We start from the raw sequence: 26,614 nt of genomic DNA, 5'->3' as shown, positions 1-26,614 counted from the left end.
CTTTTAAGAAACCACTACTTCAACTAAAATATAAATGTCATTCTACCCATTTAAGCATTTGCTATGACCCTGTATTTTTATATTCACTTACTAGTCAATGAGGGACACAAGCCAATTTCATGTTGACTTTTTAAGAACCCTTTCATACTGTTAATGATTAGTTGTACCATTTGCCCCTGATGTTCTCGTTGTGAATTAATAAAACTGTCTGAAGAGAAGCACACACAAAACTTTTACCAGCATGCTAATTGTCACTAGCAGGAAAGTAATCCTGCTGAAGGATGGGCTGTGAGGAAAGACCTTGGCTTACACCCAGCTTCAGGGTAATCCAGCATCTCTGCTGACAGGACAGTATGACTCCTGCTTGCCTAATTAATAATGATATCCATGTTAAGTGAGAGTAATAAATTTGTCCATGGGAACTAAGCATGGCTCATTAGGCAGGTCCTTTCAAATTAAGGCAGAATGCTTCTTTATCACTAAGTAGTGACTTCACATTCTCTTCTGCAGAGGTAATCTTTTCTCTTTTGTAAGACTGCTCTCTCCAGAAGCAGCACTGCTTCTTTTTGATGACTTGTGTCATTTTAAGTATGATGAGTGCATTAAATATTCATATTTTGGGTATTATTTAAATCTGCTAATATTGTGATGGTCAGTGAAAGTTGAGTTGTTCTATTCTACAAGGCTCTGTGCAATAGAAAACAAAGCTAGATCTGTCACTTTCATGCTCATGGAGTGATTTTTACCAAGGAGGTGCTCAAGAACTGTCTGGAAGTCTGATCTACCTGTGAAGTTACATGTAATATACAGTGGCATATGTATTTGGCCACGGAACTGTAAATGTTAGTGACACTGGCAAACAGTTTTTGACATGAACAACAATTCATGTAAGAGGTTCAAAACCATCCTACATAGACAAAATAGACTTTGACTTTCAAGAAAATTTTATTTCAGTTGTTTAAATGAGGTAAATGTTTACGTCTCTCATATTAATTATAATAGTTCTTCAAAACACATAAATGAGAAAACAAACAAAACCTGTTTTCTCTGTTGACTAGTTTAGGCAGTTCCGCAGAAAGAAATCTGTCCTATCATAATCAAGATTCAAACCTAGCACCTAAATCCTCTCAAGATAAAAAGCATTCTCTCATGCAATAACTCCAAAGCAACTGTAAAAATGAATCACATCCTGCCTTCACCCTTGCTGGCACCAGTGCCCCGATTGTTTTACTGCTCGTGTCTCCTTTCACTGATCAATTCTGGCTACATAAACATACATCCTTCTTTCTAAAGGCATATAATGATCTACTTCTTTAGCTGGAATTTAGGGAACACTTTGCTTGAGCATCACCATTAGTTGCTATGGTGATGGTTCTAATAGCCTTTACAGGCAGTAGGGAACAGATTCACTCCAGAGTGAAAAAAGGTACAGCTTCTCCAACATATCCTCATTACTCAAGAAATAAAGAAAAAATATCCATGTAGGCATGTGTTTGTACATAGCTCATCTTATTTGGACCCCTGAATTTTATTGTTAAGAAGTGTAAAAAAAATATTGAAATTGCAGATATGTATATACACACACACACATTTAAGTAAACACAGAATTGCAGCTAAACTAAAACTGGATAGAATATATTTTCATGTTCAGATTTTACAAAAAATATGTTTACTCAAGGGGAAAACTGTTTATAATTGCAGGATAAATTTTACTTTCAATTAAATTCCCATTAGAAAGATCTGTCTGATGGCTGGAGAGAAATAGAAAGGTTCATTCCCTGTAATCTATTAGGTTCAGCAGTAAACTCAAATCACTTTCCTATTCTGCCTGAATAGGAAAATTAATTTCCTCTTCTGCCTGACTAAAAGACAGTCTTGAAGACCCTCACCTGAATCAGAGCAAGAGTCTGAAAACAGGTTTCTTCTGAGTCAGTGCCATAATCATGTCTATTTCTTAATGAACTCTACTGAGAAACTTGTTTATTTTATTGCCATATGAGGAAAAGTTTCAAAATGTTCACCAAACTGACTAATCTCTTGAAGAAATACATTATTCTAATACTTTCCAGAGATGCATTAGTGGTTATTTTCTGCTACAGAGAAATCAGAGACTAGTATAATTACAAACAGATACTAAAAAAATGTGCTGATCATCTCTTCGGAGAGTTACAAAGGTTTTTTACTTCTCCTAACTTTCAAACATTTTTGCTGCAAATTATGTTTAAGAACAGATCCTATAAGAGTAAATATAATTATAATGGACAGCAATGCTAAAGAGTGATCCTGTCTTTTCATTTTGAGCCTTATTAATTGCAGTTGATTTTTTTCCATGTTAGTTGTCTGCCTGAGGATATTTTTGCATTTTATATTATAGTTAAAACAGCTAAATCAGTTCTGTAAAATAAATTAGAAAAAGGAATTGAATTGGTTTGTCCCAGTTAAAAGGAAAGAAATAAACAGAGAAGCATCAGCCCCTGAATCTGCTTTTTGGGCTGCTCTGGGACCTCCATTCTTTGGAATAGCAATGGCTGATTCAGGAACAGGGGCACTTTTGCTGCCCTTGAGAAGAAAAGTTAAGATCTACCAAAAAAACTTAGTTGTTCTGGGAAAAATTTGACTGTTACCATTTTGAAGATTTCATTCTGAACATCCTGCATCCCTGTGGCATATAGGAAGAGAACCTTCCCTATTTTCCCAGCTATTAGGAGTTGTTATCTTACTGGTCATGGTAAGTGAGAACAGGATACTCTACATTTCCTTAAAGTGACTATGCACCTCTTCAATAAGAGAAAAAACACCTGACTCAACACCAGAAGTGGACGAAGAAATTATATAGAAGAAAAGTCCTTTTAATTCTCCTTTTTGTCAGTTTTTGTGTTTGGGTTTTTTTCCCCCACTTTAGATGTATTTGTTTTAAAGGCAGGAAAAGATCTTTTAAAGGTCTTCCTCATGAAGGACAGAAACATTGGAAGGAAAAGGATTAAACCTGATTAAATAAAAGTTTGGAAAATTACCCACCAAATTGATTATTCATTATATCAAAAGAATTACCTACTTGACTGCATACTCTTTTTTATTTATCTTCCTTTCTTTCTTGGACAGAATTCCTTACTTACTCAAAAAGCTTGCCAATACATTATGTCAAGGTGAGAGTATGTTAGGGTAGCATAGTGAAAAGCATTTGTGTTGAATATCAGTATGTCAGAAAATTTCTATAAGCAAATGTGTAAAAAAATTTTTTACATGTACTTGCTAATAATGCTAAGAAAAAAATTTAAAAGGGACTATAGTAAAAAAGGTCCTATCATAAAACCACAAGATAAGGATTTGTTAAGAAATTAGTATTTCTGGTTTCACTGCTGGCTCTGGCTGTTGAGAGCAATCAACAAGCAGACCTCCACTATGAAGAGAATGCACCAAATGAAGTTTTGAATAGTTGCCCTGGAAACAGGAACAATTTATTTCATATAAGGATTGGGACACAGTTCCAGTGAAAAATACAAAATTATCACTGCTGCATGAATGCCTACAGTCACAAAATCTTTGTGCAATAAAACTGCAACATCTCAAGCTAAATTTAAGTATTGCAATAGCCAGAAATAAAGATGGGAAAAAACTCAGATCATTAAAGTCTGTGACCATAAAATAAGAGAAAACTGATAAATTAGAGAAAATTGCTACACAAAAATCTACTAAAATTGATGTGTCAGAGTATATTATTTAATACAATAATGAATCACTCAAATCTTTAGAAATGCTCTGATTAGATTAAATTAATGGAAGGAAACTTCTCAAGCTGCAGATAAATCTAAAATATCTTGGATTTAAGACATATACTTGTCTTTCCCAAGTATCCTTACATAGTATTTATATTTCACACCTTACTTCTGCTCTTTTACAAAATTCCTTCTGCCTTATGTTAAAACCTAATTTGGCTTTGTTTTTCAAGGATGTTGCAACAGCACTGTCAGTCTCATAACTAGACAGGCAACAAAAAGCAATTTCTGCAACAGAGAGGTTGCAGAAGTCATTTAAAAATTTATTTTCTGTATTTGTTATTCTTTTTCTTTTCCTCTGTGTGTTTATCTTGTTATTTTTTCGAGGAAGAAGGATCAGACTCCAAGATTGGCAGCCCCAGCCCAACACAACTGATTTATTTTTCACCCAAAAGGTGACAGTTTATATTAATATTGCATAAAAAATGTCAGAACAAGGAGGGGGGAGGGGAGTTAAGAAAAAATGAGAAACCTTTCTAAAGTTAACAGGGAACATGAAAAGCCTTATTTAATAAGTTTACATTTCAAATACTGCTTGTCCTTCCTTTTTGAAACAAACCAAAAATGAACAAGCCTTTATACAGTGGTACTTGTCATGCATGTAATAACGCTGCCTCTTTGCTGTCAGAAAAGACTTACATGGTGCTGCAGAGTTACAGCAACACCAACACCTTTAAAACACAGGCCCCATTAAATTTATCCAGATTAGCACGGATTAGGGCTCATATAACTATGTACATGTTGAGGAGAAACGAACAGAAATAACATACAGAATCACAGAAAACATTTATGATCTGGCCAGAGGTGCAGCCATCTACTGCCTGTCTCTATGCATGGTCGGAGCAGCTACACACCAGCTTACACTCAAAAGGATCCAGGGGTGGAAATTCAGTGGCCTTGTCAGGAGCTCTATTTCAGTAAAGAAGTTTTTCCTTATAGCCTAACTGAAGCCAGTTTAGTGCTGGTCTTGATGCCAGTGGACATAGAGATATTTATGACTCTTACTATTTTTCTTATCTTAGAAGACAACTATAATTCTATTTAGAGGGGAAACAGACCCTCTTTTCTGTGGAAACATTAGATACTCTTAAATGTAGGACAGAAGGCAAACCGAAGACTGAAAATTACTTCAATTGTTTTCAACTGAAATACTCAACAGTTTAGCATTCTTGCCAAGAACTGGCTCCTGGCTAAACCCTGGCTGAAAATCTAATATTCCTTGGATGTAGCATTAACCTATTCATAAAAGGGATTCATTACTTCTGCCTCTTAAGCATTTAGAGTACGTGCAAAGTATTTTAGTGGAATCACATCAAGATGCAAGTCTCACCATTGAGCAAACTATATGAATGATAGACCTCAACATATGTTCTCTACCTGCACTTTATATGTTTATGTGTCTATTGACATTATTTTTAAAATTTATCTGAATGCATTAACATTGCCAGTAGTTTCACATCCTTTTTATATCATCCTTTTCCCATACTTGACTTACTGGAAATGGACAGCATAATTACAGGCAATTTAAGTGGGAAAAATTAACATAACTACATTTGAGGATTTTACACATACTAACAGCTAAAATAAGGAAGGAATCACAAGTCTTGTGAGACACCAAGTTGGTCCTGATTAATATAGCAAGAAAATTATAGCTGCACTGATGTGAATGGTACTAACTGTAAACATCAATGATTCACTATCCTGACATGTTGCCAGCATAGCCTGCCTTACACAGTTATCCTCACATTTCAGTTCAGAGCTGATCTGACACTTGAATATGTTTCCTCTTTTATGCTGAATAAAGCATGCTCTAACTGTGAATCTCTAAATATTTTTGCACGGCACTGAAGATAGGAGGCAGGTGACACAACTATAGAAAGCATTTTCTCACCATTAAAAGGAGATGCTTGGATGAGCTCTAGAACATAACTCAAGCAAAAAGGATACAGAAGTGCAATCTTTTATGCTATTGTTCCTAATTTGCCTGAAAAATGAAACAAACTTTTTTCTACCTCCTATATGGAAACATTGTTTAAATATTTATTTACCAATTTATCTAAGGTACTTAAATCTTGTTAAATTATACACAATTACACATGCATACACATGCACACACACTCTCAAAACACGTTAAAACTGTGTATCAAAAATACAAGAAGTACCAAAAAAAACATATACATTTAAATCAGCTTCAAAATACTGAACAGGATAAGGCCACGTGCCTATCTGAAGTTAGTGATAGAAATACCTGCTTTTCTGGAGTATTGAATATTTGTTCAATTGCAACATTAAAATTAGTTGGCTGTTAATGGGGCTTTACTCCTCAAAATAAAGCATAAGGTGAAACAAGCTTCTTGCAGAATAAATTAGGAATATTTATTGATAGCAAATCCTACCAGTGGTTCTATTGAAAATAACTCATAGACACACTTTAACGTCAAAAGTGGTACCATTAGATTTTCTTGCCTGACAAATTTCTTAACAAGGATTGCAGATTTTCATCTACGTGCTAGTGTCACCATTTGCATCAGTCTGAATAAACTCATGATTAAAAAATAAGAGTGGTTCCAATGCTATCAACTTCTTACTGGTACCTTTCACTGACTAATCAGCACAGCCTTTACAGTTCCTGCCTTCTTCCCCATTTTAACTTGCCTGACTTTGATTTCTATTCACTTTCTTTTTACCTGTTTCTTTTTAGGGTTAAAGAGTTCTTCAGTGCCTTATTTTCTCTCTGCTTCCACCCCTTAATCAACAGACCTATTGAATTTTTAATAAATTATTTCATATGCTGATCAATTTAAGCATTTACCTCCCCAGGTCCTAAGTTATTTGCACTTCCATAAATGCTCCTTTTACATCAAACATAGCCCACTGCTCTTTGTTGTTATTTCACAATGAATGATTTAAACCAATTTAATTAAAATGTGATTTTTGTACTCAGCCTACTTTACCTAGGTTTCATGTCAAAAATTATTTAATCCCCAAAATATTAACAATAAATAGCTTCATATTTATGAGATATGTATTTTGATTTGGTATTTTGTAAACTTTATACAGAACCTTTTTTTATAATAGTTTACTGGTATGGTAGTGTATGAAAGTGGTTATGACAGTTTGGGTTTTTTTCTTTTATACTTTCTTACTATATAAAATTGTAAATACTGAAGTAGAAGATCAATGCACTTTTGCTGAATTTCTTTCAATAAAACTGTCTTTTTACACAGTCAAAAGACTGCTTTTTAAAGTGTACTTTTATGCTTCAAATTTTAAGGGTCTTCCTGGTTATTTTGCAGGTCCTAATCAAGTTAAGAATAGTGACTTATTGCCTTGCTTCTTCTTTCCTTTCTTTGTAATCTGGTGGGGAAAATAAAATAAAAAAATATACTGTTACAACAAAATAGTGATTTATTTGATGAGTACTATAAATATGAATCCACTAGCTATAAATCATATAATAATCTCTGACATCTCTGATTAAGGTGCAGAACATCCTGCCTTTTAGCTGCTTGAGACTAAGGGAACTGTAAAAATTGGAAATGGCATCCCAGTTTTCTATATTGTTTATGAAAGGAGTCAGAATCTTTGGGATAGATACTGGAGGAAAAAGAACACTAAACCCATGCAAGTAAATATGAAGAAAACATTGGTTGTGGTGGCAGCCAAGTGGGTTTTATTTAATGTCTTTGGACTATATACTCTTCCTGAAGATTAAATCAGTGAAGTCCTTTGCTGCATGAACATTAATATTGATTTAGTGGTTTAGTATTTTTACTGTTACCAGAAGTGGAATTATTCTCTTATACTGAAATACTAAAATATCAATTTGCATTCAGTAAGATCTGGCAGTTCATATTCTCCACTGTAGTGCTTCTGTTATGAAGAGAAACTTAGAGGAACTCTCAAACTGAGGAAAATTACAATTCTATTTAAAGAGACAAACTTACGCTAGTAAGTCTCTCTAGTCAAGACTGGTCTTGTGAAGTTCATCAGAATTTTAGTCAAAATTAAGGAGTGGAAAATGGAGAAAAAATACTTACAGACAGATTAAGCAAAGTCCTGTCCTTGTGGTTTGAGGGACAGTTATTGAAATTGCCAGTATACACAGGAGAAAATACCAGCTGCCTTGGGTGACAGTTGCATCCTAATAAATGGAAGTCTAAATTTTTTCTGAAATATCTCGTTCAATTACAAGCAAGCCATGTAATGCAGATACACTTTGCTTAGTAAATGATGCAATAACACTTAATTCTAAAGCACTGCTCAGTCCTGAGCTAACCCATACAAAGGTTAGCACAGCCTACTTGCAAGTCCTACTTAAAGTGAATATTAGCCAGAAAACCTTTGTCATTCTCCAAGGCAAAGAGATTTATATCAAAAGTAGCATGTGAGGTACTATAGAAAGGAAGAATTTTGAAGGTGATCACAAAACACTAGAGTAACTTTTTTTTACATGGCCTCTGGTTCAGTAATATCCATGGAGCTTGTTCAAAGGTATCTAAAAACCACTCATTACTAAAATGGAGACTTTTATGATGCTGGAATAAAGGCTGAACAAAACCTTGAATTTCTACAGATGTTCAATGTAGTAGTGTAATAGGAAGCTGTTTTTCTCATTTTATTTGCTCTTATATTTAGTGAAACCATAGTTAAGCCCTGTAGCACCTGCTGTAGAAAACTAGAATATGGTGAAGATTAATGCTCCAATGTCAGAAGTTGCAATTTCATTGCAATGATTTTTCCACTTCCAGTTTTTAGTATTTACAGGTTTTTGTCATCTAAAGAACCTGTTTGAAACATTTCAGCATTTTATAAGCCTGACCATATTTACAGACAATAAATGAATAACTAAGTATTAATAAAGCAATAAAGAAACACATAAATGATATTCCTATATTACTTATACTGGAATTGCCTCTCTGTTAATAGAGACAAGAGGCTGGAAGATCTACACCTCTTTCCAGACATTTTGGAGGGCTGGATGATAAGAAAAAACCCAGCACATTTGTAGTCTTTTCTGTGCTTCCACACAACAGTGCCAGGAACGTACTGGTTTAGGTTTTACTGCTTCATGGACAGTCTCCTTGGATGCAATAACTTCTGCTACATGGCTCAGAAATGGAAAAAAAAAAAAAAAATCAATGTATTGGTATACAAGAATAGGAGACACAGAACAAGGAGGAAAAAGAAAAATGGCCAAAATTGCAAGTGAATTAAAAAGAGCATTAACAAAGGCAAACGGCTAGAAGAAAAGAAGAACTAACTTTATATTACAGAAAATTATATGGCACACATTCTGTAAATTTCTGTTCAAAGAGTATAAAGAAATCTTTGGATAAGTCATAAGGAGGAGTCATCCTGGCTCCAACACACTTAGTTCTCTGACAAAGAGCTACCTTGATACCCAAGGCCTGGAGCAATCAAAGATTACCTGAGGGGTGGGAAAAAAATGTGCATGTAAGAAGTGGGATTTTTCAACTCTCTCAAAGCATGATGGTGTTCTTGGAGCACTGTTCACATGCACCCCCAGTGCGCTGCCTTCAAAGAGTGAACAACTTCTGTTATTCCTCTCCCTACGTGACCACTTCTAAGGAGCCAATATTTGCGCACACTCAGGAATTGAAGGACATACCAAAGTGATGGGATGTTTTGCATTTGGGATGTGCTACTCCTTGATGAAGACTCCAGACCTCACAGCCAACACAGAGGTAAAGGAAAACTTTTCAGTCTTCTGTTCAGATTGCTAGCAAAAAGGAATTTTTCTATCTGTTGTATTTTAGGTTTGTTTTTTTGTTTTTTCTTTTTTTTTTTTTTGAAGTCTCAGATATAAGTTTCTGAATTTTATTGAGCCATCTGCCTCCCTAAGGAAAATATAGTGCACCTCTGTGATGTACAAAACCTAGGAAATGTACCATTTATGTCAGTAAAAGGTCTTCTCAGTGGGAAACACTTTTAAAAAATATGGTATTTTCATACTTCTTGTTGATACTACTCTGCTTCTGCCTAGATAAAACTCCAGAAATGTTAAAATTACCTTTTATGTAATTCGGACCCAAAAAACCCCCAAACCAACATAAACCAGAAAGTACTTTATATGAACAGGAGGAGGCATCTCTTTTCCTTATCATTTGAGAAATTTTGAGCCTCTGTTTTTCACTGTTTTTAAAACAGAGAAAAGACCAGATAAAATAATTCTGATTGAATTCAGAATTAAAAATTAAAAACAACATACAATAATGGTCTTATTCAATTTGTTACTCATAATTTTAACTTTCTAAACATATATCATTATCTCTTACCATTTATTACACTTCAGGTAAATGTAATCAGTTGGAAAAGATAAGACAAAAGTTTTCAGAATGGTATGGCATATTTTATAGACTCTGCTGTCAGTCCTAGTGAAATCTTACACTGCAGCTGCTATTAGTTCCATCAACAGATTTGAAAACAACCACAATTATCACTGTTTCTTTAGGTCCTCAGTTAGAAAAATAAATGTTACACTGTTAAATGTGACATTAAAGTGAAGCTATAAAGCCCATACAGCATCATGGAGAAATAAGGTAGTTTTCTAGTCAAAATCAGTTTATTTCCAATTTTGCCATGCCTTCTAGTTTGATTCTGGATCTACTGACACCAGAACTTCTGATATTTGACTTTAAAGGGAAAAAAATAGATGTCTTTCTTCAAGGTGGTTAGTGTTATACTCTTGTCTGTCAAAGTGGCAATTTTTCTTATACTTTCTTATCATACCTTGAGAATTTTGCACATTATCTCATAAACTGAAAATGTTTTCTCAGCTCGTGTCCAATCCCAGGTTGTGACCTTTAAAAAACAAACAAAACACAAAAATAAACAGAAAAAGAAATGAAATTATTTTTGTTTATTTCAAGAATTAATTTTATTAACAAAAAAAACATCCCTAAAGTATTTAAATGGAGTAAAATATATTCAGACAGACCAAGCACTGCCTCAAAGCAACAACTAGCAGGGACCAGACTGTTGCATCCAGGAAATGCTTAGGAGACGTCCTCCCTGTCCTTACAATGCCGTTCCTTTGCATGCAGCCTGCTCTATGAAAAACAATGATGCTTCCCCTGGGAACTGGCAGGGGTTGCAGTGAGATCCTGTGAGGATACAGCCCTTGAATTCATCTCACAGAGCAAGAGCCCTGTCTATTAGAAAGTATGTTTCACACCACTTTCCTCCCTGTAACTGCATGCCAGTATCTGCTCCCAGCCACCTACAGCGTTTGCAAATCCATAAAACCAGTCTCCAACCTTGCAATCTCCCAGACACTTACCCTACACGCCTTGAAATCCAGGGGGAAGAAAAAGCATGAAACAACACAGGCAGATACACATTTTCTTTTTTTTTAACAAGATTAATCTGCTCCTGAATTCTAACAAACTAAGATTTGAAGAATAGTCTGGTTTTTTTCCTCTTTGTTCTGGGATTTCACAATTGTTTTTAACTGTATTCATTTTAGGCAACTGTTTTACACAAAGAAATACATAGATAAAAGAATTAAATTAAATCATGCAAGGGTAGGTGTTAAGGCTTTACAAAGAAAGGGATAGGTGAGTATATTCAGTAAGGGAAGAGTTAAGGCAATATCAGAACAGTTTATAAAATTTCCTAGGAAACTGCAAGAAGAAAACAGGTGAATATTCACAGTCTCAAAATACAGAAGAAGGCACAAAATAGAATGAAATTGAGATTATAAATGAAAGACTAATCATCTTAATGGTAAAACACTTTGGACAGTAGCCCATATCCAAAGGAAGAAAACTGTATCATAAAATTTGTTAGGCACAATGAAAAGGTTGGTGAAAACATATGTTACTGCTTCTACAAGATTCAAGATAAACTTATTTGAAACATGTATAATAAAATAGGGTCCACGGCCCAAGGAAGAAAATATTAGATGAGACCAATTTGTCTCTTATCTAAATAGAAAATAATCATTAATAGATCAAAATTATTTTGATGTTGTATGAGAAAATTCTATCCCTAACTAATTTTTAGTTATATACATTACTGTAATGTAAAGTCCTTTAAGGAAATCACAGGGAGGAATGAAAAGTTCAAAAATACAGTATTCTAGTTCTTCTTCTATTAGAATTTCCTTTATTTGCAGTCATTGTCAAATACAGTCCTCACTATCTTATTGAACTGTGGGTACTAAACCACAAAGCTACTCTTTCTCCTATGGACAAAAAGATAAATTTCTCACCATGAACAGAAAAATGGGGAGAGGAGTCTTGCTACAGCCCCACTGAGCCCACAACACCAGTCACACCAGATGAAGTCATATTGTGCCATGAGGAAAAGTAGTAACTATTGCTCCTGAAGCACAAAGTCATTTGGAGCTATGTTTAAAAATTTACTATAGGCTCTATACTTTGGGGGAAAGCATAAAAGCTCCCCCTTCTCTCCTCATTTCCTTTTGTCTGTACCTGTAAAGGGACTTCTTTTCAAGTCAAACCAAACCTCTTTCTGTATAAATATAAGTGCAAAGCAAAAATAATTGTAGAATTATGACACCCATAGAAATTGCTGCACCATTCATTTTAATATTTTAATTTAAAATATTGAGTAGCAAAAGAAAGGGTGTTAGTGGCTCTTTCTGAAGTAAATTTCCAAGTATAAACTGGAAGGAATTGAAACCAACCAGACTTGACACAATTAATACTTCTAAAGGTGGAAATGTAACAGGAAATAACAGAAAAAATAATAGTAAAGAACTAATTTTCTTTAAAGCTTTCCTAGTACAAATATGAAACACTAGGATTGCTCCTTTATGTGAACATGGGAAGTAGAAGTACTATTGATCAAAAAGATTTAAAAGGAGGCCGGGGGAGGCTGCTGATAGACACTGTTTAAACACATGGTTCCCTAATGTGTTAGACTTTGGCAGAGACTGGGGAAATACTTTCATCTGATTTTCTGTTTAAAAAAGTTTGCAGGACATCTCTTTCCAGAAAACAATTTTTTCCAAGTAGTTTACACTGCACATATAATTATAAAACAGTTTTTACTTTAACTACACTTCATGCATCTCCTAAAAAGAAGCTCTGAAACTGCGTCATTGAGACTTTGCTCATAATATTTTGTAATTCCTGCAAGATACAAACCTGCAGAATAGCAAACATAACTGTATGTGTAAAAGTTTGCATATAGAAAATAGGATTTTAGAAGTGTGCAATTATTATATACATTACATGTTAGAGCTGAAACTGGATGATCTTTAGGGTTCCTTCTAACCCGAACATTCTATGATTCTACATCTTTAAGGTAGCTCTATAGGAAATCTTCCCCCGCCCTAAAAAAAGCATGTTTATCATTCTGCTTCCCTCCTACTCCACGGAGAGAAAATATTTTTCTCTGCATTTGAACAGATTTTCTATTTTAGACTAGGAACCAGAATCCGGCAATACAAAATCATGTTGTGTTTGCAGCTGAGCTGAAACAAGACCTATAGAAACGCAAGGATGGACTTCTTATCTTATACAATAGCAGCTTACCAAAATTTTCCTTATTCACATCACCATGGCTCAGATCCTTCATATGAACATGTTCCTTCCACACCCATTAATCACCCCCCATCAGATATTTACCCCCTACAATCATATTATTCCTAGAAATGATTCTTCAGTAAAGAGGCTTGTGGTCTCTACCATAGTTCTTACAAAAGAATACTCTTCCTCTTTTGTTTTGAAAAGGATTTCTCAACCTTGATTCTGCTTCTGTCTAGTATCTAGAATGGAGTTGGTTTTTCTTGACAGGCAGCAAATGCTTGAGTAGGTCGCGCAAAGGCAGGAGATCTGGTTTTGAATTGTGTCATGTTAGCATAATCTGACATTTTGATCTGATCCTGAAAAATATCCACCAAAATAAGCCAAACTCCCATTAACAGACCTGAGAGAGCACCAAACTCCCACACCAGTGAACTAGTGTACAAACACTGAACGCATGAAGTTTTCAGTTCATGCTTACTTCCATTCCTCATGCCTTCCACATGTTTTTAAACCTTTAGCTAAACGAACACCAATAGCTACTGATGAACAAAGATTTGAAGATGGCTTTGAACTACCTCAGGAAGAGGTTGCCCCAAGAGGTGGTTGATGCCCCATCTCTGAAAACGTTCAGGACTAGGTTAGATGGGCTCTGAGCAACCTGCTCCAGCTGAAGGTGTCCTCGCTTACTGTAGAGAGGTTGGAATAGATGACCTTTAAAGTCCGCTTTCAAACCAGACTATTCTGTGATTCTGTTTCAGGCAGGAAGGAGCTACAGCCTGGATCTGACAAACACAGGGTTTAGCAGCAGTCAGAAAGGTCACCCAATAAAGAGTAAAAATTAATCCACATGACTCTTCCTGCTCCAGGCATGGGAGTGCTACTGTCTCCTTAGCAACGGGTTTAAAAGTTAGCTAGAGGATCTTTACAACAGCATAGATGTACCATAAGAATGTGAAAGTAAATTGCTGAGTATAAGACAAGAGCTAAAATTTTGCCCAGTGTTCCCAGTGAGATTCCAACTAATATATTTATCTTAATTTCATTTGATTCCCTACCTTCCTTGTTGTGGTCTCAAGCAGCAAACACTTACATTCAGGATGAAATCTAAATACAGACATATTGCCATCTCCACAGCATGTAAAAAGCTTTGATATTTCCCCAAATCTCAGCAGTTTCACTAGAATGAGTGTTCAGTTTAAATCTAACCATCTTGCTTTGGTCTGGTTCTGTCTGCCAAAGGAAAATTAAAAGCTCCCTTTTAACAGGAGCAGATTTCTCTTTCATTTTTCTAAGTGTTCAGTTAAGTGGGGGAAAAGAAATTCTTGTTAGACACCCAATAATCTGATGAACAGCTGTTTTCTATCACTTCTATACCACATATCCTGGAACTTTTCAATGCTGTTAGTTGCAATTCTGTTAGCCCAATGAGTGATATCTCATCGTGAAAGCCTTGTACACATTACATGACGCTATTTTATTTAATAACACTTACTCCCACTAAGCATGAGAAATATACTTACTGGAGGTGCTATAAATTTATACAGGGAAGATCCCCTCAGTGCTAGAAACTTTGGTGTGTACATTCGGTCCTGAAGGGAGTCTTGTTCTCGTTCTTCCGTCCAGCCCATGTAGACTATCTGACAATAAAATCAATAGTGTTGACAATTTCTCAGAGATTATCTTGTGTTGCAAGCATTTCATGTGTATAAACTGATGTCTGTGAAATTTAACATAGCTGCAAACCTTGAACCCCAGACACAATATGGTACATTGGCAGTTTTTATAAAGGATCCCTGTTAGGACAACCCAAAAACATGAGAACAAATACTTATTGTATTAGCAAGAACAAAAAACCTAAACCACATACTCCAGGGATGTTAAAGGTGTATTCCACATATTTGCTGACAGATCATGTCAGTGAAATAGTGAAATTTAATGCAAGTGAAGTGTAAGGAACCACTAGTCAGGAATACTAAGTCAAGAGAAATATAGATACAATTCTCCACATTCAAGCTCACGGTTATGCATTAAACAATATGATCCTACAAATTTTATTTCTAATTAATGTTAATACTGGTTCGGGTTTTATTCTTCCCTCTGAAAATCTCTGAGTAGGAGTTTTGAACCTTTTTGCTTAGAAATAGCAGATTAGCAGACTGTTTTCAGTCACTATTTTGAACAGCCTTCCTCTACAGCTAAGAAGTAACCAGAATGCTGCAGACCCTTACAACTACCTGCAGATCTTCTGACACAGATGTTTGAACTAGAACTTATTCCAACTCACTTTAGGTTGCAATTTCCTACCTATCCTATTAAGTTTGAGTTATTTATTATCAATTCCTTAGAGAGCAGAAAAACATGAGTTACCACTATGCCAGCTTCTGGAGAACCACTGAACAGGGAGCAGACACATCATGGAACATTTGATTTATAACCATGCCATTAGTAATAAAATACAATTTCCACTGTGCACTGGTACACTACTGCTATGGAAAACAGTTCAACCCATATTTCATACAGTGCTGCTAATGGGATAGATCTATTTTTAAATATTTCTGTGAGACTCATTTCTACACTAACAAAGAAAGTGTGGGACATTCTCTATATGTCAGTAACAATAATGTAAGGAAAACAGTTTAGGTAAAAGAACAACAATCATATAGATTCTATAAGTTAGTAAGTGTACTAATGGTATGAAAGTCCCTAAAATGAATGTTTTCACTGCATGTTTTATCCTTTCAGATTCTGTATGTTATGTACTTTTTAAAAAGAAATTGATACTAGTTTATTTCTTTACTTTGTGGCAGAGAATTTTCAGCAACATTTCTTCATGGAATATGCATTAAAATAAATAGTGGGTCTACTGTTTTTCTCTCTCTTTTGGGGGGCAGGGGACAGGTTGTGTTTTTTATCATAACACACTGGAAATTATTGGCTTTTTCAAAATCCCTTTGTGTGAAATCAACACTACTACTCTCTGTCACAGTTTATGGGATATTTTATGGTCTACAGCCAGAGACAGGGAGAAGGTCCATTTCTCTCATACTACAGTGACACCTCAATACTTAATTATTTTGTCAATAGCAAACACTAAAACTGTCACATAGTCTCAGGTTCAATGAAGAACATGTGTTGAAGTATCTGCTCGTTTGGTGACTAAGTAAGTTTATAAAAGTCAAAAGGAGGACAGATCTGTACCACAACATTCAAGCATCAAAAAGAGTGCTAAACACTGTATTGTTATGCAATAACTAAAAAGCCATGCCCTCTGAAATATCATTTGTTCCAGAATGAAGAACTATCCAGAAGGCAAAAAAAACCCCAAACAACTGACCGGTACAGTAGAGAAATTTTAAATTATTTCAATTCAGTGTTTATTCAAATTTCTCTCATTCTGTTGTTTCATATGTTATCCATAAATAAGATCCCCATCCCTCTGACTTGGTTGGAATTTCTAGACCTCAGTGACTGAGGCAGGTTGCACAGGACAGGTAAATTAGTGTAAACTGTACTGTTGTGTGCAGAACTTTGGGACATTTTTCTGTCTGTAACTGAAAGAGAATGCATGATCTCTGATTTCTAGGAATTGAGACATCTATGCTTCAAAATTAATTCAGTTAAATTCATTTGGTTTCCTCTTTGTTTCATTAAAATTGGACACACAGTAAGATATCATCTTGCCTGATGATTTTAATATCACTGTAACACTGTATGTAATCCCTTCTTAGTGTTTTTCTCTTTCATATTTCTACATCTAGTATTCATTACAATAACAGGATACAGTCACTCATGCTGTGCAGATGTATTGATATTTCACATTTGATTGACTCAATACTAAAGTAGCCATGAAATTTAAGGCAATTGATCCCTTAGATATTTCTCCCTTTTCTCTGTAGATCATGAGGAAAAAATTACATTGATTTTCCAGACAACCTGCTGTACCAAAAGTTTTATTAACAGAAATGCATTTCTCCTTCAGACTCAATACCTACTATTCAACAGAGAGAGGAACTGTTAGAAAAAGGCTGTATGATTATTATTAGGAACATTTACAAATATGTTTGAGTGCATGTGCATATCCACAGGTGTGGATTAAAATAGCGTGGGCTATATTCTGGAAAACAAGGCAAAACTGAACAAATACTTGCTAACTATTTTAATAGATAACTCTGAGAACTATGGTAACTTTTATGTTCCTAATGTGGTCTCAGTTTATCTAAACATACCAAATGTGTGGAATTAAATAAAACATTGTGATTTTTTATATGATGAATGTGAGAAACTGTCAAAAATCTTCACTTCTGAGACAAAATTGATGACATTTTGAAACATTTATGTTCCTGGGAAACACTCGGACTTCTAAAAAAGCTTTGACTATTAAAAACTTAAAGAAAATTATTTATTGGAAAGGGACTGTGACTTTCCAAATTAATAGTTCATGTATATATATATATATACAAAAACTGAAATACTAGATGAATATATGACTTGAGATTTTTGGACCATATTTTAGTTTATCTGCACATGTGGGTTTGGCATATATGGAATTTCATTATGGAGTTCCAGAAATTTTATTTCTGAAAATAAATGCTTAAAAGCACAGATAGATGATGAATGGAAATAAATGTTAATCACAAATAGACAGTTCATAGCATGCTCCGTTATATAGTCAAAAATCTGATTAGTTTTTTAAACTTATCAAGTTTTTTTGAGTCCCTATAAAGCTGTTGATTGTTATCAACAAAGGTGGCAGGGGTAGTGAAAGCAGATTTTATTTACAATTCACATGAAAGATAAATTTTGCAGTCCTGGTTTCTGACTTACATTAAGCAGCTCATTCTTCAAAATCAGATGGTGACACAAATTAGTTAATTTAGTGGCTGCTGGTTCAGTAACAAAGATTCAATAAGTCATTATGGTTTATGAGTTAAATCATGGACAGTTTAAAAAAATCTATATTGAAATGATAAATGAAACAGGACAATTTCTTCAGTCAAAAATCCATAATCTTGTAATTTAATATGTTCTTAAATCACATGGACATCCTAATCAAGCAAGATAAATTGCCACATTTTATATCAGTCCAATACATTGCTAAAAATTACCTAAATAGCCTTGACTATCAGAGAGACTTTTCCAGAGTTTTTACACAGATTTCATTATATTTTAGGAAGAATAGTAAGATAAAAATACAAGAAAATTTCCCCAAAATGAAAGGTAATATGTATGTGACATTATAAAAGTGAGGCAATTCAAAGATCAGAACAGATGCACTGACAGTTTTTTAGCTCCCAAGTCTGATACTCATACTCACATTATGTGAAACTGTCCTGTAGGGCAACAGAATGAACTGGAGTCAGAAGAAAAATAAACGTGTCAGACAACACAGAGGGAAAGTAATGAGGGATGAGAAACTCAGATAATGCTGTCTACGCTGGTTTTAATATAATTTTCTCTGTACTTTTAAAAATCATTTTCTGTATAGTCTAAAAAATCACTGTAGTCAATTGTTAGCAGAAAAACAATAAAAGCCACACTGGAAATATGTGAAAAAATGGAAGAAAAATGGTGGTCATAATGTAGTCATTGGCAAAACCAATTCTGCTTCTAAGAGTCTTAGGATTTTTATGCTGAGTAAAAAAAATTTTTCAAAGTCAACAAACGAACTAATCACATAAAACTTTGAATGGATGCTAGAAAAACTTTGCCCTCCTATACATGCAGTCAAAATGTCTCCTATCCTATTTTTCACATTTGTTAAAAGCCTGCTATTCTTTCCATTTTTTTTTTTAATTCCTCTGAATTATCTATCTTCTTCATTAAAAAAAAAAGTCCACTAAAACTTTAGAGCTATCACTGACAAAGATCACCTTCACATTTAGAACCATCTAACTATTAGTAAATAGATGATTCAATCAAAGATTGCACATTTATTTTATCTCACAGCTTAATTTCCTCCTGGTTAAGAACTCACACTGTCATCTTGCTACCAGAGCAAGGCTGCGTAGAGGTTTTCCATTTGGCTTTGTCTTGTTCTATTTCTGAAATGACCACATGAAAACTGAGGAAATATTATCAGGTCTTAAAGTAAATCGTGTCAGAGAAAGCAGAAAATTCTTCTTAATTATGGAAGATGATTAAGATGATATTTTGCTTACAATCCAGATAACTGAAAACTGGTATCAAAGACTGAAAACAGTCTATTTGCTTTCTTAGCAAACAGCACCATAATCAGAATGAAGACATGTTTAGGGTAACAAAACCTGGCTGGACCTCTGTAGAGATCTGTCCAAAACTAAGAGAGCCATTTGAAAACCTGCATGACAGTTTATGTTACATCCAACAGCATCCCATGAGAAAACTTAGCACATTCCCAATGAGATCTACAAAATCCTGCTAGAAATCAGGATTATATTGACTGCCTCATGCATTCCCTCCCTCCACAGGTTTGAAAAATGACGGCTACATGTAGATACAGGATAGTTTTCCGAACAGGTGAAGAACTATGTGTGGCTTTTCCAGTTTTCTTCTTCTTGTTATAATCTACTAATCCAGGGAAACATTTTGTTGCACCCATTTGGTTTTTCATCCAGTGCTATATGTTAATAGTCACAGCTTATTTCAAAGCACTCATTTTACTTACTTAAGACTTCTAAGTAGCTGTTTATTGAAATAAATTCTTCTAATGACAAAGTCAATTTGAACTTTAATTGGGCAACTGTGTGCTTTTGTCAAAATGTCAACATCAGAAGTTGGGATTTTTTGTATCTCTTTAAATTATTCAAATCAATGCACAATTATGTGCATTTAAAATTCATTACAATTTGAATTTGTTCATTATAACAGAGGTTATTAGCATTTAGAAAGCACAGACTTTTCCCAAGAAAGACCTTATGCAGCTGTTATTACAAAGATGGATTTGGATGCAAGCTGCACTATTAGATACCAATCTATATTAATTTCAGGAGTATGTGCGAAATTATGAGTAGGAATCAGTACACAAATAGCTCACGCAAGTCCTGTCTTCCATGATATTGACTGGGTAATTAAAAAATAATAAAAAATGAACTAGAGTAGCTAGCCAGCATGTAGCAAACTCTCTGAAATGCACAAGGGATATGTGCATTTTACACAGCATTAACCATGTTCCTGCTAAATAGGTATGGTAGCTAGATTGATGAAAAAAAATCTTGTCTTATATAAAGTAATCTGCCTTCTTCACTTGACTGAGCCTTCTCCTTCTTTTAGACTTCTCATATTTACCTGCCACATAACTCACCTTCAGAGCAATTTAGCATATCCCTGAGCAGGTTCTTTTGATTGCCAGGTTTAACACTGAGGAGACTCAGTCCTGCTGATATCAGAGGCATTTTACAGCTGACCTGAGAGGTTTCACATCTTCTCTGATACTCTCAACAGAGCAGCTCTCAGCAAACACTTTGAAAATTAGCAGGTCTCACATATTTCCTGACTGAAAAAATTACTGTATATCACACTGTCATCATTCCCCCCTCCTTCTACTGTTGGGTAACTGCAACCACTAGGGTTCTGATTTTTTTCTGGAAAAAAAAAAATATTTGATACATGGTCATATTTGAATTCCTACCTGCTCATTTTTCACCTACTGAATTTAGGAACAGGCACAAGGAAGGTTGCAAATTTTAATCGAGGATGAAATTTCTTGGGGGGTTTTGAGGGTTTAAAATAGAGAACAGCGCAATACAGCAAGCTCAGCACGCAGGTGACAAGAAAGTAAACATCATTTATTTTAAAGCCTAGTAGCTCGACTGGGTTTAGGACTTATCTTTTGATTAATGGGGTTTTTTTTCCTCTTCTAAATGTACACAGCATATATTTTTCACACCCTAAAATATAAATGAGTCAAACAAAAATATTTCAGATAACCAAGCTGGAGGGCATGACCTCTTCCTTTTGATGAGCAGCACATCACATTCATCTTTTTCACCTCAGGGTAGACTACCAAAAGATGTTGAATGAAGAAAAAGATCAGAATATTACAAGTCACCAGACAGTGTCTTTAACACTTTTGATGGTGCCACTGAGCAAACAACTGACACATTTATCTTTCTTAAGTACCAGGGCAAGTGAAATATTTACAAAAACATTTAATAACATTTTTAACTTGTCCCAGGAGTACCTTTCAATTAGATTTCAATGACTGGTTGCAGACTTTTTCTTGATTTTCTTTTCCCATTTCTCTGAAAATGACTGGTAAGCAGAACTCAGACAGGACTAGGGTGATTTAGGCTACCTTGCTCTCTCTGTGAGATCATACTGCACATGCAGCTGCCCTGCTCACACCCTGACCTTACTGAACTCAGTCCAAAGGAGATGGTAACAATACACATGGAAGAACCCCAAATGACTGAGTATACAGAAAATACAGATGATGGGTAATAGTTTGTTTGAAATGAATTTTAGTAATAAATGTCTTGAGTTTGCATAACATCAGAATTACATTTCTATAGAATTAGTTGTTTACACTTCAAAGTGCTCACAAAGCCAGAATAAACCTGCAAGCAATGTATACTTAAAGTTGTCTTTAAAGTCTCTGGTGTTGCTGTTTGCACAGCAAAATAAGCATACCTGAGAGAAACCCCTTTTTTGGTATCAATGACTTCACAAGATCTGACTTAGAAATATTTTTATAGTTTTGTGAGAACAAAGCTGAAAATTAGTAGTTCAGATATATATGTAAGTATACAAAAGCCTCTTAAGACTTAAAATATTTTATTTAAATATTATATGGAACCAACATCAATATTCAATAGAATAATGTTATTTATGGATACTTGTTTTAATTTCCATTCTCAGTAATTTAAATGGTAAAATGATGAAAATAGCTAATAATGGTTGCAAAATTTCTTTGACTATTTCTACTAAGGAACAACTATTTTCAGTCCTCTCTGATTATCAAAGTAAAAAGACTTCTGCAAGCTGAAACTGTCTTTAAGACTTTCCCAGGGATCTCAGAGAACAACTACTACTTATAAACTCCTAGAATAATAAAAGTAAATAAAATCTCAAAAAATATTTGAAAAGTTTTAGACTACCATTACATTGTTTTTCAGCAATACATTAAATTTTTTAAGCACTCAGTGCATGTAACTAAAAGAAGAAAAAGTCATCAAGAGGTGAAATTTTATTTTCAGAAGAACAATTGGTTTTCTGCATGAATCCACTGGTTTTCAGGTTTCATAATCCATGCTCAGTTAATGAAATATTTTGAATAAAAAGAGTGTGACTGAAGAAGCAGACATGGGTTGCACTTTTTTCCTTACCAGCGACGTAACTTTGGTGCTAGAAAGAAGGTCTGGGAAAGGTCAACTGGTTTATAGGTGAACTTTTTTTGTAATGAAAAACAATTTATGCAGGTTCAAGGAAAGTTGTTAATTTCTAACAACTCACAGCACCAAGGGAAGGACTCCACTATTACAACAAATTAACCATTACCTGAATCCAAGTTTCACCTTAACCAAAATGCAGATAATGAAGCAGTTATTAGAGACAATTAAAAACTAACAATATCATAGAATTCTTCAATGATTCATGGCTGCTGCAATCAGAAACGTGATGGAAAGTGATACATGGTGCTGTTGGGTATGGTGCAGTCAGTATTTACGACTGTTAATGGGGACAGCTGTCTCTTTTAAGCAAAGTTAGTTGTTGAATTTTCTTTTTTAACTTCCTGGTCATTGTATCTCCAGCAATCAGTGTATAGAAGCAAAGCTCACTGAGAGAAGGGAAATAACAAAGAAGTCTTTCTAGTGGAGGATTAGTCAGAAAAAACTGAAGGCCACACAGCTCTCCTACAGAAAATGGAAACCTACAGATGAGAAATTTTGCTGCATCTGCACAATGTCTTTGGAGAATCAGTGTTACCATTGCCAGTTACTATCGGGAAAAATAACCCAATAGGTGGTATAAAATTTTAATCAAATCAATAAAGAATACTTCCAAGGTAATTTTATATTTTATTAGCTATAGCAAATAATCTTTTAGCTAATAATTTCAAAGTTTTCAAGGTCATTAAGCAGTAAGTCTAATTAAGCTTAATTTCTAAATAGAAAATGATAATAACTCTTCTTGATTTATAAAAAATGAACAATGCAGTAAAACTTCCGTTTATACTTCAATTCAAATCATATCATGCAATAAGAAATTGTAAATCAACCCATAAACTTAACATATATAGATAACGGTAGGAATTCTTTTTTTATCAGAAAAATCAGACAACACTTATCCACTTATCTTCCTTTAACGCAAAATGTGTTTCAAATATATATGTAAAAGAAATGAAGACTACTTTGAAAAAATAATAGTTGAATAGATAGAACCTATATTTAAACAAACTGGTCCCAGAGATCTTCCACTACAGCAGAATAATGTGATGGCTCACTGCTTTTCTCTTTCAACTGCCTTCAGAATTCAAACTTTCAATCACAAAAGCCTGAAAAATAAGCTGTTTTTATAAAAACAAATAAATATCCTGCAGTTGAAATCCAGAGTAGATACTTTGATAGATCTAAAGAAATAGATTTACTCACTATGTCTGTTTTGTAGCAAAGAAATTATGTACCAAAGCACCACTGATGCCTTTTAGTATTTTTAAAATACTGATTTATTTCTCTTAGTAAGAGATGTTATGAAATCCCCATTCTTAAAGACAGTCACAATCTGATGGGGGAAAATCCAGAGCAATCTGATTTATGTAGGCCATTCTCTGAGTAGGATTCTGACCAGACGACCTACAAAAACTCATCCAATATAACTTATTCTGTGAGTCTTCGATCTCAAAGCATCCATATCTGTCCTGGAATCTGTTTTAAAGGAGTCCTGACTTACTGCTCTTAGCAAAACAGCTTCAGCATTTTTTTTATTATAGTTCCACATTATTTCTTTGGTAGCATACACAGTATTACACACCATACATGGTAGTTCAGATTTCATAATCCATCTGTAGCTGCCTAGGATTTTCTAAATGTCTCCATTTTTTATCTACCCTAATTTTCAGAGGGACAGTGTATCAAGTTTCTCACTGGAGATTTCAGCCTTAAAATACACTCTGTAAAGGAATTTTTACTACAGATTGCTTGCGGGTAAAGTACCCTTGAGATTGAAGACATTGGTCACAAGCAGCAATGAAAGATGTATCCTATCACCCCTTCCCAAATTTAAATGGGGGTAGAAAATGTTATGATTTTTGAAGGACCCTGATACCCTACAGAGATTGAAGAGGAAGGGAAAGAGGAGATGAGAAGTCAGATGAGAGGAGAATAAAGCTGCTAATAAAGGACTAAAGTAATTATATATAACTTGCATACTTACACATTCTTAAAGTAAATAAAATTCTTCCTGGATTACTAAAAAAGAAGGAAAGATGAAGCTATTCCAGAACTACTTTAAATGTCAGTTTGCAAACAGTGGTATTCAAATACAAATGTGTCAAGAAAGAGAACCAGAATGAAGTCCCATTCTGAAAGAGCAAGGCAAGATAGAGCAGAACTACTGCTAAAATACCTCTTTCAGAAGCTAAAAAAAACCCTTAGGGGATGATTAGATGAAGAACATGATATTCAGTATGTTCTACATCCTATTATTTTCATGCTTCTCTTCATAACTTATTTTTTAACAAGACGGGTTTTGGGATTGTTATAATACAGCCGGTTTTGATTTTCCTGGTGTTTAGATTGAACCTAGGCTCTCCTGAGGATTCTGTAGCTGGTCATATGCCAATAGCCTGTGGCAGGGAGTTAGTAGTGTTCATAACATTTACTGAACTCATGTTGCACTTATTTTTTGACAGTGGGTGGTGTCAGTAGTTGATTTTTCTCTAGCATCTCGGCATTTCCATGAACTTTGCAGTTTCATTAGAAAAGTGCAATCTTCAAAAAGTACCAAGTGAGACTCATTTTGCAGTGCCAGAGCTTTCTTCCACTCATGCAATTTCTTTAAGACAAAATGGCCCACTATCATGTGAAATGGAGGGATACAACCCATAAAATTAAGGTTCTGTCCTGAATGAAGCTCAAATTACAGTGTAAGGCATTAAGGCTCTTTATCCACTGAGTTCTACAGAGGGACAGGCAAGCTCCTTCACCCACAGGAAAGATTACATAAAAAATCCTCTGAGGGTGCCATCTGTCTGATTGAAGAAGAGATCCTGGTGCAATAATTCAAGGCCCTGTGAAGTGCAATGACCTACAGGAACATTATTTAAAAATTGATGGATGTAAACTCATAATTAATACTTAGCCAGAAGTCACTCCTCTCACAGAGAGCATCTTTTCTTTAAAGCTTTTTTTCAGTCTCAGAGGTCTGGATGCTATTTGCATAATAGGAGCAGATCCTCTTCTTTCCCACTGTCTGGGTTTGGTTTTGAACAGCAGCCTACTTCAGCAGGAGGGGAAGAAGAGGCTGCTGCATTATTCCACCTACCGCCATCAGGGCAGGCGCGTGGGAGCAATAGGTTGGAGTGATGAGTGACTATTGCTTCTTCTAAGCAAGTACTACAAACAGTAGGCTGTTAAACAAATAATGGGAAGCAGCAGGACTTCTAGATGGATATTTGCAGAAAGCAGCTAGAAACTGTACACTATTGCATCTTGATCCTGCTGGACTTTGTGGGTACTCTGAGTTGGCCCAGGTGACTCAGCACTCACACACTACCGGAGCCATCAAGGTGGAGACCTGTTTTACAGCAAGAAGCCCAGACACAGAATTGCCTACAATTTACACCTCTTCAGACCTGCCCCATTTTCCAGAATCATTCTACATAAGTAGGCTTGTTTGTTTGCTTTTTTCAAAGCCAGCATTGCTGAGAGATATTCCAACAAGGAAAATGTTTCTGCTTATTAAATAAATAAGTAAATACTTCTGTCAGTTGTCAGCTCCTGAGGATAGTTTTTTGACTTGACACTGCTAAATCTCTATTTGCTGTGTCATAAAATATGACAGACTTACTAAGTTTTGCTTCCAAAAATACTAAGATTGAAAGCAAATATTCTCTAATATGCTAAACATATAACTGATATTGTTCACTGAACAATGTCTGCTTACCAGGAAATACAACTCTTTGAAAAGACAAAAAATGTTGTAATATTATGTTATTCTAGGGGATGCTTCTGCATTTGTAATTAGCTACATTTTTTTACATTTTTAACAGTTTTCCTTCACACATTTTCAGTGACTAATGCTTCTCATTGGTTTTTTCCTTCTTCATTTGTAGGTAACCCATAAATTGTCAATTGCTTTGCTCTATTATATACATCAACTATTTTCTGAAATTCAGGTAGC

The 26,614-nt window shown here is 34.8% G+C and overlaps 1 protein-coding gene across 2 annotated transcripts in view; it reads right to left on the bottom strand.

Moving 5' to 3' along the window:
- SNTG1 (syntrophin gamma 1) overlaps positions 1-26,614 on the bottom strand; it is a 336,705-nt gene that overhangs the window by 36,858 nt on the left and 273,233 nt on the right. For both annotated transcript variants that reach the window (XM_010401190.4, XM_039549083.1), the window contains exons 13-14: positions 14,818-14,934; positions 10,530-10,601 (exon numbers count right to left, since the gene is read on the bottom strand). In XM_010401190.4, coding sequence (XP_010399492.1) covers positions 10,530-10,601; positions 14,818-14,934 — 189 coding nt within the window. The remainder of the gene's footprint in view (positions 1-10,529; positions 10,602-14,817; positions 14,935-26,614) is intronic.

The sequence above is a fragment of the Corvus cornix genome, chromosome 2 (assembly GCF_000738735.6).
Source record: "Corvus cornix cornix isolate S_Up_H32 chromosome 2, ASM73873v5, whole genome shotgun sequence".
NCBI lineage: Eukaryota > Metazoa > Chordata > Aves > Passeriformes > Corvidae > Corvus > Corvus cornix.
The sequence above is the reverse complement of the archived record's forward strand: the minus strand, read 5'-3'. Positions and strand labels throughout refer to the sequence as shown.